Below are 14,223 nucleotides of genomic sequence, written 5' to 3' on the forward strand. Positions count from 1 at the left end.
ATGTTCACAAAGAAAGATCTGTGTTGAACTGTTAAGAAGTGTTTGCATTGAAGCTGTTTGTGATACAGTACAGACATGTATATTGTTAAAATTGTACTATTATATGGGGGGAGACAGAGGATCACCTGGATGGATGTTTTTCTTGTTCTGTGATTGTTTAGTTTTAGTGTGATATGTGTTCTATTAGCATTACATTAGACAGTTATGGTAATTAGAGCCTTGATTTAGTATAGACTTGCCATGTTAGATTGAACTGTTTAGCCCTTCGATGACTGCTTACTGCTTAGTATTAGGAAGTGTTGTATGTAGGCATTTATGTGTGTTTATGAACTTCCTTGTTGTTTCTTTGTCATTCTTCTGTATGTGTTTGCTTTAGTGTGTTTAGGAATTCCGTAGTTCTTAGAACTACGGGAGGAGGGGATTCTGTAGTGGTAAAAGTAAACTTAATATAGTTAATACTTATTAGGCCAGTGTTAGTTACATCCTAAGTAAACAGGAAGCATTCTGATCACTTACATAAGCTCAACTCACATGAACTTAATGACCACTCAGCTCTCCCTTACACAAGCTGATACCAAATAGGAGCTACATGCTGTTTGATTACATATTTCTTCTGGAGTCTGATTTATTGCTAGCCACTACAGGAGTGACTAGAGTGTGATACTGGCTAAGTATGGTCAGAGATAAACTTTTGTGAGGATCTTCGCAGAAACATTGGGTCATGCGTCCTGCTTTCCAGTAAATTCTAGAGGGTTCCCAGAATACCCAGAATAGAGGAGTTGACATGTTGCAGGAGGTTTAAGAAGAAGAGAGCTATATAATCAGCTGCAAGGCTGATAAGACAGACTCAGACTTGGCGAGCGAGTGAGTGCATGTGAAGACTTCAGAAGACAGACAAAGACCCCAAAACTCTGCAGAGATCCCAAACTCCCGGTGATTCTGTTTCTCTCCCTCTGAATTCATATTACAACATATTGTTCAATAAATGATGATTGGCACTGCAAAGATTCTCCCTGTGAATTAATTCTATACACTACAATGGCCTTGATTCTGCTGAGACAGTGGGACCTAGCTATATTGTCCAGGGAGGGCAAAGGACAGCTGATGATTTTTTTTGTGCTGTATTTATCACCCTCTGTACAGTTTTCCTGTCCTCAACTGTGGAGACCGTATACCACACACCCAAACAGTACGCGAGAACGCTCTCCACAGAGGCATGATAGATAGCCAGCAACCACTTCTTGTCCAAGTTGTTTTTCCTAAGGACCCGCAAGAAATGCAGCCGTTGCTGAGCTTTCTTCACTATAGCCTTGATGTTAAGGGACCAGGAGATATCAGCTGAGATCTGGATGTCAAGGAATCTGATGGTGGAGACAGATTCCACACACTCTCCATTTATGATGAGTGGAGCATGGTCCTGTCCGTGTTTCCTGAAGTCCATAATCAGTTCTTTAGTTTTACAGACGTTCAGTGACAGATTGTTCTGTGAACACCAGACAGCCCTGTATGCCGTCTCATCCCCACTGGAGATGCGACCAACCACTGTAGTATCATCGTGATAGTGTTTGTTGTGTGGGATGGTGTGCAGTCATAAGTGTACAGGGCGTACAGCAGGGGGCTCAGGACACAGCCCTGAGGGGAACCAGTGCTGAGTGTGAGAGTAGTGGAGTAGTGAGGACCGAGTCTGACAGACTGTGGTCTGTTTGTGAGGAAGTGCTTGATCCAGATGCAGGTGGAAATGGGGACCTGCAGATTAAGCAGTTTGGTGACTAATATGTCTGGGATGATGGTGTTAAATGCAGAGCTATAGTCCACAAAGAGCATCCTCACGTAGCTCTGTTTGTTCTCCAGGTGACTCAGCGCTCTGTGAAGTGTGATGGCAATGGTGTCCTCAGTAGATCGGTTTACCATATAAGCAAACTGGTACTGATCAAAAGAGGGCGGAAGGCAGTCTCTGATGTGCTGTGAGACTAGTCACTCAAAAACCTTCATAATGATACATGTGAAGGCTATGGGTCTATAATCATTAATTTTGTTTATGTTTGTTTTTGGGGGGATGGGGATAATGGTGGCAGCCTTTAAGCACAGGCAAAGCAGTCCTGAACCTGGGAGAGAGCATTGTCTGGCCAGCTCCTGATGGTTTGACTGTTTGGCTTTGTTCTCTTCCTGATGGGGATATAGGCTGGTATTAGGAGCAGGGTAAGATGGTCAGATTGTTCTAGGTGGGGGAGGGGCTTTGCTCTATAGGCATGCTTGATGGTGGAATATACAACATCAAGTGTGTTATCTCCCCTGGTTGGGCACTTGACATGTTGATAGAATTTGGGGAGCAGAGTCTTTAAGCATGCTTTTAAGCAGCAATGATGTGAACGCCATCAGGATGAGCTCTCTGTTGCTTGTTTATTATGTGTTGGAGGTGACCGAGTGCCATGCTAACGTTAGCATCTGGTGGTATGTAAATAGCAGTAATGATGACTACTGTTAGCTCCCGTGGCAAATAAAACGGTCTGCACTGGACAGACATAGCCTCTAAGTCCAGTGAACAGTGGGTGTTTATAATTTTACTGTTTGGGCACCAAACAATTAGCAGACAACACTCATGGATGGTGTGGTTGTAGGCGATCTGCGACTGTAACTCATCCATTTTGTTTGTGAGGAGCATAGATGGTAATGGAGGTTTGTGCAGTTTCTTCTTCAGTTGAGTTAGCAAGCCCCCTCTGCAGCCCCGCTTTTGTTTCCTCTCCCTGCGCCGTCTCCGTCACTTGCTTGGCCCGACAGCAATCCACGGTGCTCCTGGAGGTCTCACTAACTCCAATGGACTATTGTTGGTCTTTATATAAGCATAAGTCACCTCAGTATTGACCTGCATTCCTATGCCTATCAGATCTTCTCGACTGTAGGTTATTCCGTAGCAAGATAAGAGCAAAAAACAAGTCCAAAAAAGAATAAAAGCACAAAAGGGTGCTCAGTTGCGGGTAGCATGAAGCCGCTGCATCTGTACGCGCCACCATTTTTTTTTTTTTTTTTTGTTAGGCTCATGATCAAACAGGAAAACTGGTGCTATTGCGCTAGGGATCAGGAGCATTTTATCAGAAACTACTGAGTGAGTGAATTGGAAAATATGGTTTTGGTGTGTATGTAGCCACACCTGATTTGTGTTGAATGACAGCAGGGGTGGTGCTCAGCTCCTGCACAGACACACACACACATCCTTGCGGTCATCACTTACTTAGGGTCCGTACCTAGACTTACATTATTTCCAGGTGACTTACCCTAACCTTAACCCTTACCCCAACCTAATCTAACTTTAAACAAAGCCAAGCCGACACTTGTGCTAACCTTACACCCCATCATTTTCATAAAATTTGACAAATTAGCCATGGGGGCCCAGTTACTAAAACATGTATGACTAAATTGCAATAGGAATAAATATACTATAAACAGCACAGTTTCATGGTCACTGGTAGAGTAATTACTTGAAAATGTAATAATGTCTCTTACGGTATATACGAATATTCAGGCTGAAGCCTCTCTCACATTCATATAGACATAACTTTGACACATAAGACACATAGCTTATCTACAGTACAGAAACAATGAGAAACATGAACTATTAGCAGCAAAGAAAACATTAAATACAAATCTAGGGTGAACACTGAATTCAGGTCAGTTGAAAGGAGGAGAGGAATATTGCACCACAACTGGTCTCAAGTTTGGAATAATTTTCTACAATACTGTCATCTGCAATTCCAGCACCCCAGAATGAGTAAACATTAATTAAGACTAGTGGAGTATTTGTGTCTATTGCATTTTATAATTGGACTTCAGACACTGCAGCAAATTCTACAGTATATAAGCAGTTTTCTTTTGTTCTCTTCAGTCATGTTGGACCCATTAATGGATGGATTAATGGGCCCTAATTTTATTTTAAATTATAGTATAGAAAATGTATAATCGAACACCTTGTCTACACATGGCTAAGTAGCAAAAACTCTTTTGTTTACAGATATTTTTAAAAAATATGTGCTGCCTTCACAAATTTCACCCAAGTACAATGGAGATTTGTGGAAGTTCGTTTATATTGCTCAACATATTTAAAATGGCACTTTTTCAAAAACAGGATCATAGTTAGCTACTCAGAATAACTCAGTTTTCACTGGGCCTGTAGCCTTGGTAGTAAACAGCGACAGCATACATCTCCACAGTGAAAATCCCCAAACTTCGGCAAATAAAAGTGTCTCAGCTGTCAGTGAAAAAATATGTTCTGTTATGCTTATTGGTTACATATTTGAGATGGACTCCCTTATAGAGTATGCTGTTTACTTTCTGCAGTTTTGTGTGTGTGTGCATGCATGCATGTTTGTCCATTTATTAGTTTTCCATTCTCTCCCTGCAGAGATAACATTGTGCAATATAGCAGGCATGCAATAAGGTTGAACAGCTAGACAGCAATCAATCCATGTTTTCCTATCTCACTGCTGATGCTGCAGATGTGTGAACATCAGAGGCCACACAGAGAGCTTTACAGTCTGATACTGCAGTCACTCAATGGCTGGCATTTTTGATTCACTGTAAAGCGTTTTGCCTCTGACCAGAGAAAGGAAGCTGATAAGCAGTGGCTCTGTTGTATGTTTATGTATAGATAATATCAGGCACACCTGTGCAATAATCATGCTGTCTAATCAGCATCTTGATATGCCACACTTTTGAGGAGCAAGTCATAGATCTTTGAGTTCAGTGCATGAAAAGTGGGGGCAGACACAAAAGTGTTGCATTTATAATTTTGTTCAGTGTACATGATCAGCAAGCAGGAGTAGTGTCGCGCCTGCTCACTTCCCCCCTCTCAGGTTTAGGGGACTCTGGCAACATGAACTAATAACACAACCCAGCCTGGAAGCTTTCTCTCCTCCAGCACCTACTCATCACCTCCAGCCCCAGCCACGTCATGTCTCATGCTGCCCTGTCTCTTCTGTCAGCCTGCCTTACCACCATTTGGACACCACACTGCCTTCAGCTACATTTACCCAGGTCCACCTTGGTTGCTGTCTCAACCTGTGGATCTCATACTTCTCCCTAATCAGGTTCACAATTCTAGAACATTCCATAGACGGTTTTCTCAGTATCTCTGTTGAACCCTCTTGCACTCTCCTCTGCTCTTACCTAACGCGCTTGCCACCTCCAGCGGTCCAATCGGCCTGGTAGTCCCAGTTGCTCCAGGGTCCAGTTGTAGTCTAGCCTCTCCTCTTTGCTCCATTAAATACATATTATGCCTCACTAATGGGTTCTGCATGGGTGTTCGAGTCCTGCATTTACCCGAGTCCTTTTCCGTTGGAAACAGCTAGCCATGACACAGGCTGTGCGCACTGGTGGGCCACAATCGGTTTCACCAGAAACACAGTGATTATAATAGGATTCGACTGTATTGTTTAAAAAAACAGAGAAATGCTTATAAAGTTACATGCAAGACCCCATGGAGTTCATCTTCTAGATCCAGCTGTGAGTAAATTACACAATGTAACTGCTGCTGGTTACAGGATCACAGACTTTCTTTAGTCTATGCACAAACACTGGTCAGTGATATCAGCAGACTACTGAGTCAATAGATATGTGCAGTATTTTAACATAAATAGTTTTGTCACTGTCAATCTAGGAATGCAGTATAACACTGGCAGGAGAAGAAGATACAGAGAAAAATTCTTTATTCTCATACATTTCCTCATCCTGGCAGCAGTGTCATCATTCAGTCAGGTTTCCATCCTGCTCTTTAAAGGGGATGAGAGGAACTGGTTTGCCTGGACAGAACTGATCGGTGAGCAGCGTATAAATAAGGAGGGAGACTGACGAGGCACAGCTGGTGAGAATCAGTGAATAGAGGCAGGTGTGTCTAATCGTGTAATCAGTGCAAGGGAGCTGGCTAGTGCGAGGAAAAGAAGAGAGGAAGGTGCCACCGGGCAAACCTGACACTATTTAGCTGTAAAAAAAATAATTTTAATTTAGTCACTTTTAAAACGCTTGACATTTCTACACATCTACAGTGATTCTGTTTGCACATCCTAGGCTTCATTGCAAATCACATTTGTTATTTGGAAGTGAAATGACTTTATTTAAACAAAAATCTGCACACATTCTCATCTCTTGGCAGCTTCACCATAGAAATATCAGTATCAGTTGTGCCCTTAAAAGAGTAATCTTAGCTGACCCTTACTGCCAGTATTGACTGGCACAATGGCAAAGGGGTGTGTCTCTGGGGAAACAGTATAGTCTGTCATTGTGAGAAAACAGGCTTGATTTTCACTGGAAGTACATAAAAATACTTAATGGAAACTTTTCCATGCTGATGTTTCACTGCTAAATCAATTGTGATGGCATCTTATAAATATAGCAATTTAAAAACAGTAGACCTCGAAAGCTTTGTCATGCATTCATAGATGGTTTTGTGTTTTCAGCAGAATATCTAAATTCTTTACCAGCAGACAGGTAAGCAATATTTCTAAACTCAGTAGTGAGGACAAATGCATCTTCTCCATATGGGGCTGTCTCAGCCACTGATACAAAGGCACCTTTATGCCAAGAAAATGAAAAAGAGTTTCAAGGAAAGGGAGAAGATTACAATATCAAGATGAACTGTCAGCATAGTGATCTACCAAATGTCAAACAATGCATATTCATCTGTTTGGCAAGCCACAGCAGTGATGCAGTGCTCCAGGAGAGGTCTAAGCAGAAAGATGGCTGACATTTCAATATTCAAAAGACTGACAGATACACTTACACAACGTGAAAATACACATACACTCATTTCTACATTTTATACTCATTTACACACTTGAGGTATATTTAGTTCATGGAAGTTGAAGCTGGATGGCAAAAGAGTCACCTGTGCCAAAAATCGAGTTGGAGAGGTCATCCAGTGTCACCTGTATAATGTTTTTCTTGAATTTATTTACAGAACATTAACATTTAAAACATTTGCAAAATAGTCTCTACTAACAGCATTACAGTTTATTACCATGCACTTTTTAAATGAAATATTTTAAATTTTACTGAACTGGCAGACAAATATGTGTACTGTACACAGTATATACATTTATATGATTATTGTGAGTGTCATTCAGAAGAGTAATAGCCCATGCTAATGATGAGTTTGTAGTACTATTCCAAAGAAATGGATGAAAATATCCTGAAATTAACCAACTTAAAGTCCCCATGGCATACTCATTTTGCTTGTCTCCAGCCATTTAATGTTTAATCTTGGGTAACTCTATATTAGCTTGGCACCTCTCATAACTCCAAATAGTCTGTAATTATTTCAGAATGATAAAACCAGAGTCTCTTCCTAAAAACAGTGTTGTGTCACAAGTGGACAGCACAATGAATCACAACAGAATTAATTTATTTGAATTTCTCCTCCACAGATGGGTAAACAACAGTATATGTACTGATGAAAAGAGATTTGTAACACTAAACAAAGACTGGCCTAATGCCGACATAGTAACCTCCAGCCTTAAAATAATTCTCTCTAATGTTACAGAAACAAGGCATTAACAGACATGCAACATGTTTTTGTATACTTGCCGTTAAGTCCCAGTGAGTAGTGGAAGCATCACTCCCATTCAAGTGCAGTAGTTCCAAGGTCGGTAAATCCAACCGTTGACATACAGTCCCAAATAGTGAAGTTAACTCCAAGAGGTAACGTAGCACCAACAATAACATCATGGGTCATTAATCCACTCTTTAACCAGCAACACATCACATTCAGCAGACACACTGGCACCAAACAGTCAAAACAAACAGGTACTATGCTCCTGGGGAATCCAGCATTGATGAGCTGATCATTCACCACCGCTGGGGCTTCACAGGCCGGCTGCTTGTGGGTTAGACTCAGTCAGGCAAACCAGTGAGTCCTTGTACAGGAACATTCCCAGACATGCAGTAACCTCAGGGCCTGTATTTTTCTCCACATCCTCTGGTTACAGTGCAGCAGCAAGAGGGAAAATATAGCCACAAAACCAGGCACAGTTGAAAAATTCCACTTTGACAATGGCACCGGTGGAGGTCAGGCAACTTCACATGAACGTCTAACTGCCTGGAGATTATGACCATTGAAGGAAATCCTTAAACTATCACGTAATACTTAATTTTGTTAGGGAAAAAAGTCTTGCGAGTGAGAGTTTGCAAGTTGCCTCAGCATAGAAATACTAGAACATATGTACACCTCATTTTTTGAGCTACAACATTGCAGATACATGTAAGTCAAAAGACATGGAAAAGCATGCTATGGGCTCTTTAAATGCAACTAGCTGAATGTGGCAAATCCACATTCCTCAGTCCAAGAGCTGATTTCAGTTTTAGAAATGAAGTATTTAGGAAAGTACATTATTTTACATATGCATTGGCCGCATTCATCCTTCCCTTGATTGAAACCAGTTGTCCTGTCCCTGCAGCTGAAAAACACCCCCATAGCATGATGCTGCCACCACCATGCTTCACTGTTGGGACTGTATTGGACAGGTGATGAGCAGTGCCTGGTTTTCTCCACACATACCGCTTAGAATTAAGGCCAAAAAGTTCTATCTTGGTCTCATCAGACCAGAGAATCGTATTTCTCACCATCTTGGAGTCCTTCAGGTGTTTTTTAGCAAACTCCAGGCAGGCTTTCATGTGTCTTGCACTGAGGAGAGGCTTCCGTCGGGCCACTCTGCCATAAAGCCCCGACTGGTGGAGGGCTGCAGTGATGGTTGACTTTCTACAACCAAACGTCTTCCATTTACGGATTATGGAGGCCACTGTGCTCTTAGGAACCTTAAGTGCAGCAGAAATTTTTTTTTGTAACCTTGGCCAGATCTGTGCCTTGCCACAATTCTGTCTGTGAGCTCTTCAGGCAGTTCCTTTGACCTCATGATTCTCATTTGCTCTGACATGCAGTGTGAGCTGTAGGGTCTTATATAGACAGGTGTGTGGCTTTCCTAATCACGTCCAATCAGTATAATCAAACACAGCTGGACTCAAATGAAGGTGTAGAACCATCTCAGGGATGATCAGAAGAAATGGACAGTACCTAAGTTAAATATATGAGTGTCACAGCAAAGGGTCTGAATACTTATGACCATGTGATATTTCAGTTTTTCTTTTTTAATAAATCTGCAAAAATGTCAAAAATTCTGTGTTTTTCTGTCAATATGGGGTGCTGTGTGTACATTAATGAGGGAAACAAATGAACTTACATGATTTTAGCATATGGCTGCAATATAACAAAGAGTGAAAAATTTAAGGGTGTCTGAATACTTTCCGTACCCATTGTAGTTGAGAGATATTATTTATCAAAACATTTTAAGAGATAGACTTATGTTCCATCCTCATATGCACAGTGTAATGTGGTCCTACTAATGTGTTATTAAGTGTATATGATCAATTGATTGCTAATATAGAGCAGTTTTACATGAGAGACAGAGTGGGCCTGGCTGGGCATGCGCCTCCTATATGAAAGATAGATTAATACAGGAAAACAATGGGTCTCATCAAGTTAAACTTACATGGGAAAATTGTTGATGATTAGTACTCGTATAAAGGCACCAGTCTCCAAACTGACAGGAAGGCTCCACAGCAGAAGATGCCTCTCCACAGTTCCACAAGAGCACTGAACCCAGCTTACTAGTTTATAAACCCCTGCTGACTCTGAGGCAGCACCCATTCTTAGACCAGTCTGCAGTAAATCATCAGTTTCTCAGCCTAAACTAAAGGCATTCCCTGCTATGAAATTTGTGACTGTTTGGTTATTTAATACTCTACACAAGTTAACAGCTTCCTGCTTTGCTTTTTCTAACTCACAAAATGAATATTCTCACTAAGATAAAGTAAAATTTCTGTCTCTTTTCTGAGAAAATAGTAAGATGTTGTTGTATACTTGATGCAAGCGCTGCATGATTACACACTGTTGTAGTTTTATCAAGAATCCCTTCACTGTTTTTGCAGAGTCAAAATGCTTCCAGACTCTGGCTTTCAACTAGCTGCGATGTTTAACACAGTGGCCTCTGACAGGTTTATACATGTTTCACAGGACCTGTATAACTAGAAATAGGCAAGTGATGAGACAGAAAGATGATGCATCAAATATACACATGTGCGCAGACACAAACACACTGCAGGTGCATATCCACTACAGCACAAAAAGGAGTAATAAGAAACTTGCCAAAGACCTGTTTTTGATATCCATATTGATTATAGATTTTTTTTTTTGAGAAATTTGGTTTGAATCTGTATGTTTTAGACCAGTATAGCTATCTCTGACTCTTGTATCAGTTTTCCAATATGTGTCATTTAATTAATACATGCCCACTTTATAGACAGGTGCTTTACAACTTAGCCCTGCTTGCTCATCTAATGATAATTCTGCCCAGGCTCATCCCACTTTGCACAATTTGGAATTTGAATATTCTATAAATATAGAATCTAAATAAACACCAGACTAACAGAGCTTCGTTCAGAAGTCTTTTGGTGGGTCTAAAAATTTACATGCATATCTCCACCACTAGATATGGTTCATTTCTGGATATGACAAGGCTTGGTAGATTGACTTTACCTCCACAGGGTAACGCCGGCCATTGATGCTGTGTTCAGAGCCCTCAGATCCATTGCTCGGACCCCAATGAAACTCCACTTTTTCTGCCTTAAACCTCCCTGGTAGGCCTGCTCCCCTAACAAAGTAATCATCCTTCAACATAATGGCCACTGAAAGAAAGACAAAAGAACAGAGAAAAAAACTGAGTCACAGCAAGAAAGCGTGAATGGCCATGCATTACTGAACATTGTTCTCAGTGTAATCATTCCTCTCAAAGAAACTGATGACAGAAAAAATTCTCTGTTTGTGTGAAGGCAAATTTCAAAGATCATTGGAAAGACAATCAAAACCTACTGTGTCTGAGGACATAAATAGTGTGAAACCTCTTTAAGGTTTGAAGGGACACACATAAACCAAAGGATGTAGTCTGAAGACATGCTTGAGTGTTTATCTTTTAAATTTGCTTTGAGTAAGATGTGCTCACACGGGAACATTTCTGTCATTTTCCATCAGCCCTCAAGGCAAAGTCTCAAATGAGGAGCTAATTTGCCAAGCAAAATCATTCTGCTTAGCCAGTGCAAATTGCCCTTACAAGATCCTTTGTTATTCCATCACATCTTGCTGAAACATGGTGAGGATTAAGAGTGGGTCTTATTGTCATATTCACAAATGGCTCTGAAAAGATCCACCCGTTCTATTAACCAATGCAGCCATTTTCTTCCCATATTTCATCAGATAGTACTGTCCCATTTACAGAGGAAGCGCTTGAGTGCTTCTCTGGTTCATCATTTCAACTAGACTTTGGGCAAGAGTCTGGGTCATGACTTCTCATAGACCGCACATGTAATAACACATTAACGGGCCCATGTTCCATACGCTGTGCATGTGAAATGTTGCAAGTGTAGAAAATGAAAATGTACAGGTAAAACACTAACTCTTAGGTTGTCATACGGTGTCTAGAAGTCTTTCAGTTATGGTTTATAAGAACTCTTGTTTTATTTTTATAGATTTGTTCACCATATGTGTTATACCTGTTATAACAACACTGTACAGTTAGGTTGGTTTAAATCCATATGTTATATCTATAAACATGCACAGTTAAATGATCAGACAAGTTGTAAACACACCAGCCAGTCATAGACATTATCTACACCACATTATTTAAAGTCAAACTGAAAGCGAGTGCCTTCTCTGCTATGCCAGAATATAATTCTGTTGGGAACACTTAACCCTTTTATTGAATTTTTGTTCCTAAAAAACAAACTATTTGCATCAAACATTAATGTTTAATGTATTTTTTTTAATTTTTTTTTTTTTTTTTACTGTGGATTAGGAGTTTAAGGTCCTAATATGCAGAACCTCTTAACAGTTAATATTGATTTTTACATAAACATTTGTCACATAAACAGTCCTCCCTGGTTGGCTAGTGGTTAAGGCGCAGCGCTCTCGCCAGTGTGGCCCAGTTTCGAATCAGAGTTGCTCAGGAAGGGAATCTGGCATAAAACGCGTGCCAAATGTCAACATGTGAGTCGTCAGTGTGACGATTCCCTGTGGCGACCCCTAAATGGGAAAACTCAAAAGTTACTTTTGTTCTTGTTACATAAACATATGATTTTAAATAGTTTATTAGGACAATGGTTGCCCATCTCTATTAGACCCAGCACCCCTTCGAAGGAAATTTATGCTTAACAATGTATTCTTCATCATAACAGGTGTTCTGCAGATTTGTAGATGAATGTATACATTTCACAATGAATACAATAAATATGCTTTTTTTTTTTCAAAATTAAAATTTGCTCATATTCAAGGTATATAAGATCTGTGAGGCTGATGATGTGTGGACTGAGAGCAGAACACAGGTCCATTACCACACAAGGTTTCTTGTCATACACATATGATGCTAGGAATGTGCAATTTGCCCCTTTGCTTAACTGAAAATAATGTAAAATAAAGTATATTTTTGACAAGTTTTAATCTTTAATCTCTGATTTTCACTAAGCACTTTTCATTAATTTCTTCATTAATGCCTTCATTTAGGAAACAACATATCATGAGTCCCAGAGTTCATCTACTGTACTTCAGAGGCTTTACAGTAAGTTTCACAAGGAAAAAGCATCTTATTTTTTACGAATGTTATTTTGGATGAGCTTTCCAGAACTCTTATGATGAAAAGGGGCTTTGTTCACTGTCACAGCTGTACTTTGTCACACACATTTGGTAAAATTAGATCTTTTCCAGGTTTATACAGTATTGGGACAACACTTTCTGTAGCTCTGTTTAACTGCCAACCACTGAATTTTTTTTAAGTGTCCCTGGATTACCTACCTTTTCTCCAAGGCTATCTTTATCACCATATCAGACAGGACTAACCACCAAGCTCTATAATCAAGTAATGTTTTTTTTTTGACAGAGCTGCAGATATCCTCCTTTACAAGAAAGTTGGTTTACTCCTGTTTTGAGCACTTGAAGCTGCTATAACCGATGTAAAGTAGACCATGACTGCATAGTCTATAGTTTTTACAGTTTTGCTAGTCAGCAATTAAGGAAAACCTATTTTAAAAAATGTGACGTTGTTTCAAGATCAAGAAGTTAAAGTTGAGCTGTGCAGATTCCTACAGCCCCTCACTGCTTCATTTCAGCACACCGTCACAGCATTCAGGAGCATCTCCACCAGGTGATCCCTCCACATATAAAATGCATATCTGTCAGTTAGACACTGCAAAATCTGTGTGGCACTATGGCCTTTGTATAATTCATAGAAAAAATGCAGGGACGTTTGTCTTGTTAGTCATGCATTATGTAGCGAGGGAGAGTAAAAGCTGCATGCCATTTTTGTTTTGCAGCTGTTGTTTGTGTTAGAATTTTTATTCTCTCTTTTTTTATGCTCTCTACATGCTGCGGCACCCCAAATCCTTTCAAATTATGCTCTGGTGCATTTCTTGCTTTGCAGGTGGCCATCATCATCATCATCTCTTCTTTTTGTTTCTATTGGTGGCCTTGGGGAGAAGCTTTGAGCTTCTGAAGGCCTGGCAACGCTATGCATCAAAAGTGTTAGGCAATTTTTCATCCTGACCGTGATGATGAGATCAACTCTTTCTCGGTCTGTGTCTCACTCTCATCTTGCTGTTTGTGCTAGCAGGTGATCCACCACTTGAAGGTCAGCCTTCTGGTCCCCATCCACAGGGAACAACAACACAGTGTGTCCACCTCAGCTGATTGAGCTACCTGCACTCAAATAAACAGAAGTCTCACATCTCAGCGACATATGCCACCTGCTCAGAGACTTGGGCAGGACATTTATTCACTGTTTCTGACCTTAATCAGTCACTTAAAATTGGAACAAAAGTGGATACACCAAAGCTGCAATTTGCAAAACACTGAGGGATATCTCCTATCTAACAGAAGAAAACAGAGATAAGCAGTTTCCCTGTGCCTCCACTGTTTGTGCTAAGCTATAGTTTAAACACACCATCACTGTAGTAGACACACAGATATTACACTGGCATGCATTAGACAGAAAGATGTGTATCTGGGGGGGACGAGGGGGGATACAGGGGGGTTGTTACTGACTTTGTGGAGTGGTGTGAGAAAAATCACCTGGTCCTGAACACCAGCAAGACAAAAGAGATGGTGATTGACCCCCGGCGGAAATCACCAGCACTCACGCC

The 14,223-nt window shown here is 40.5% G+C and overlaps 1 protein-coding gene across 1 annotated transcript in view; it reads right to left on the reverse strand.

Moving 5' to 3' along the window:
* The window catches only part of LOC109960064 (receptor-type tyrosine-protein phosphatase gamma-like), an 807,477-nt gene that overhangs the window by 130,327 nt on the left and 662,927 nt on the right, over positions 1 to 14,223 (reverse strand). Inside the window, exon 4 of the mRNA XM_020599907.1 lies at positions 10,577 to 10,725. Coding sequence (XP_020455563.1) covers positions 10,577 to 10,725 — 149 coding nt within the window. The remainder of the gene's footprint in view (positions 1 to 10,576; positions 10,726 to 14,223) is intronic.

This window comes from Monopterus albus, unplaced genomic scaffold (assembly GCF_001952655.1).
Source record: "Monopterus albus unplaced genomic scaffold, M_albus_1.0 scaffold43.1, whole genome shotgun sequence".
Lineage (NCBI taxonomy): Eukaryota > Metazoa > Chordata > Actinopteri > Synbranchiformes > Synbranchidae > Monopterus > Monopterus albus.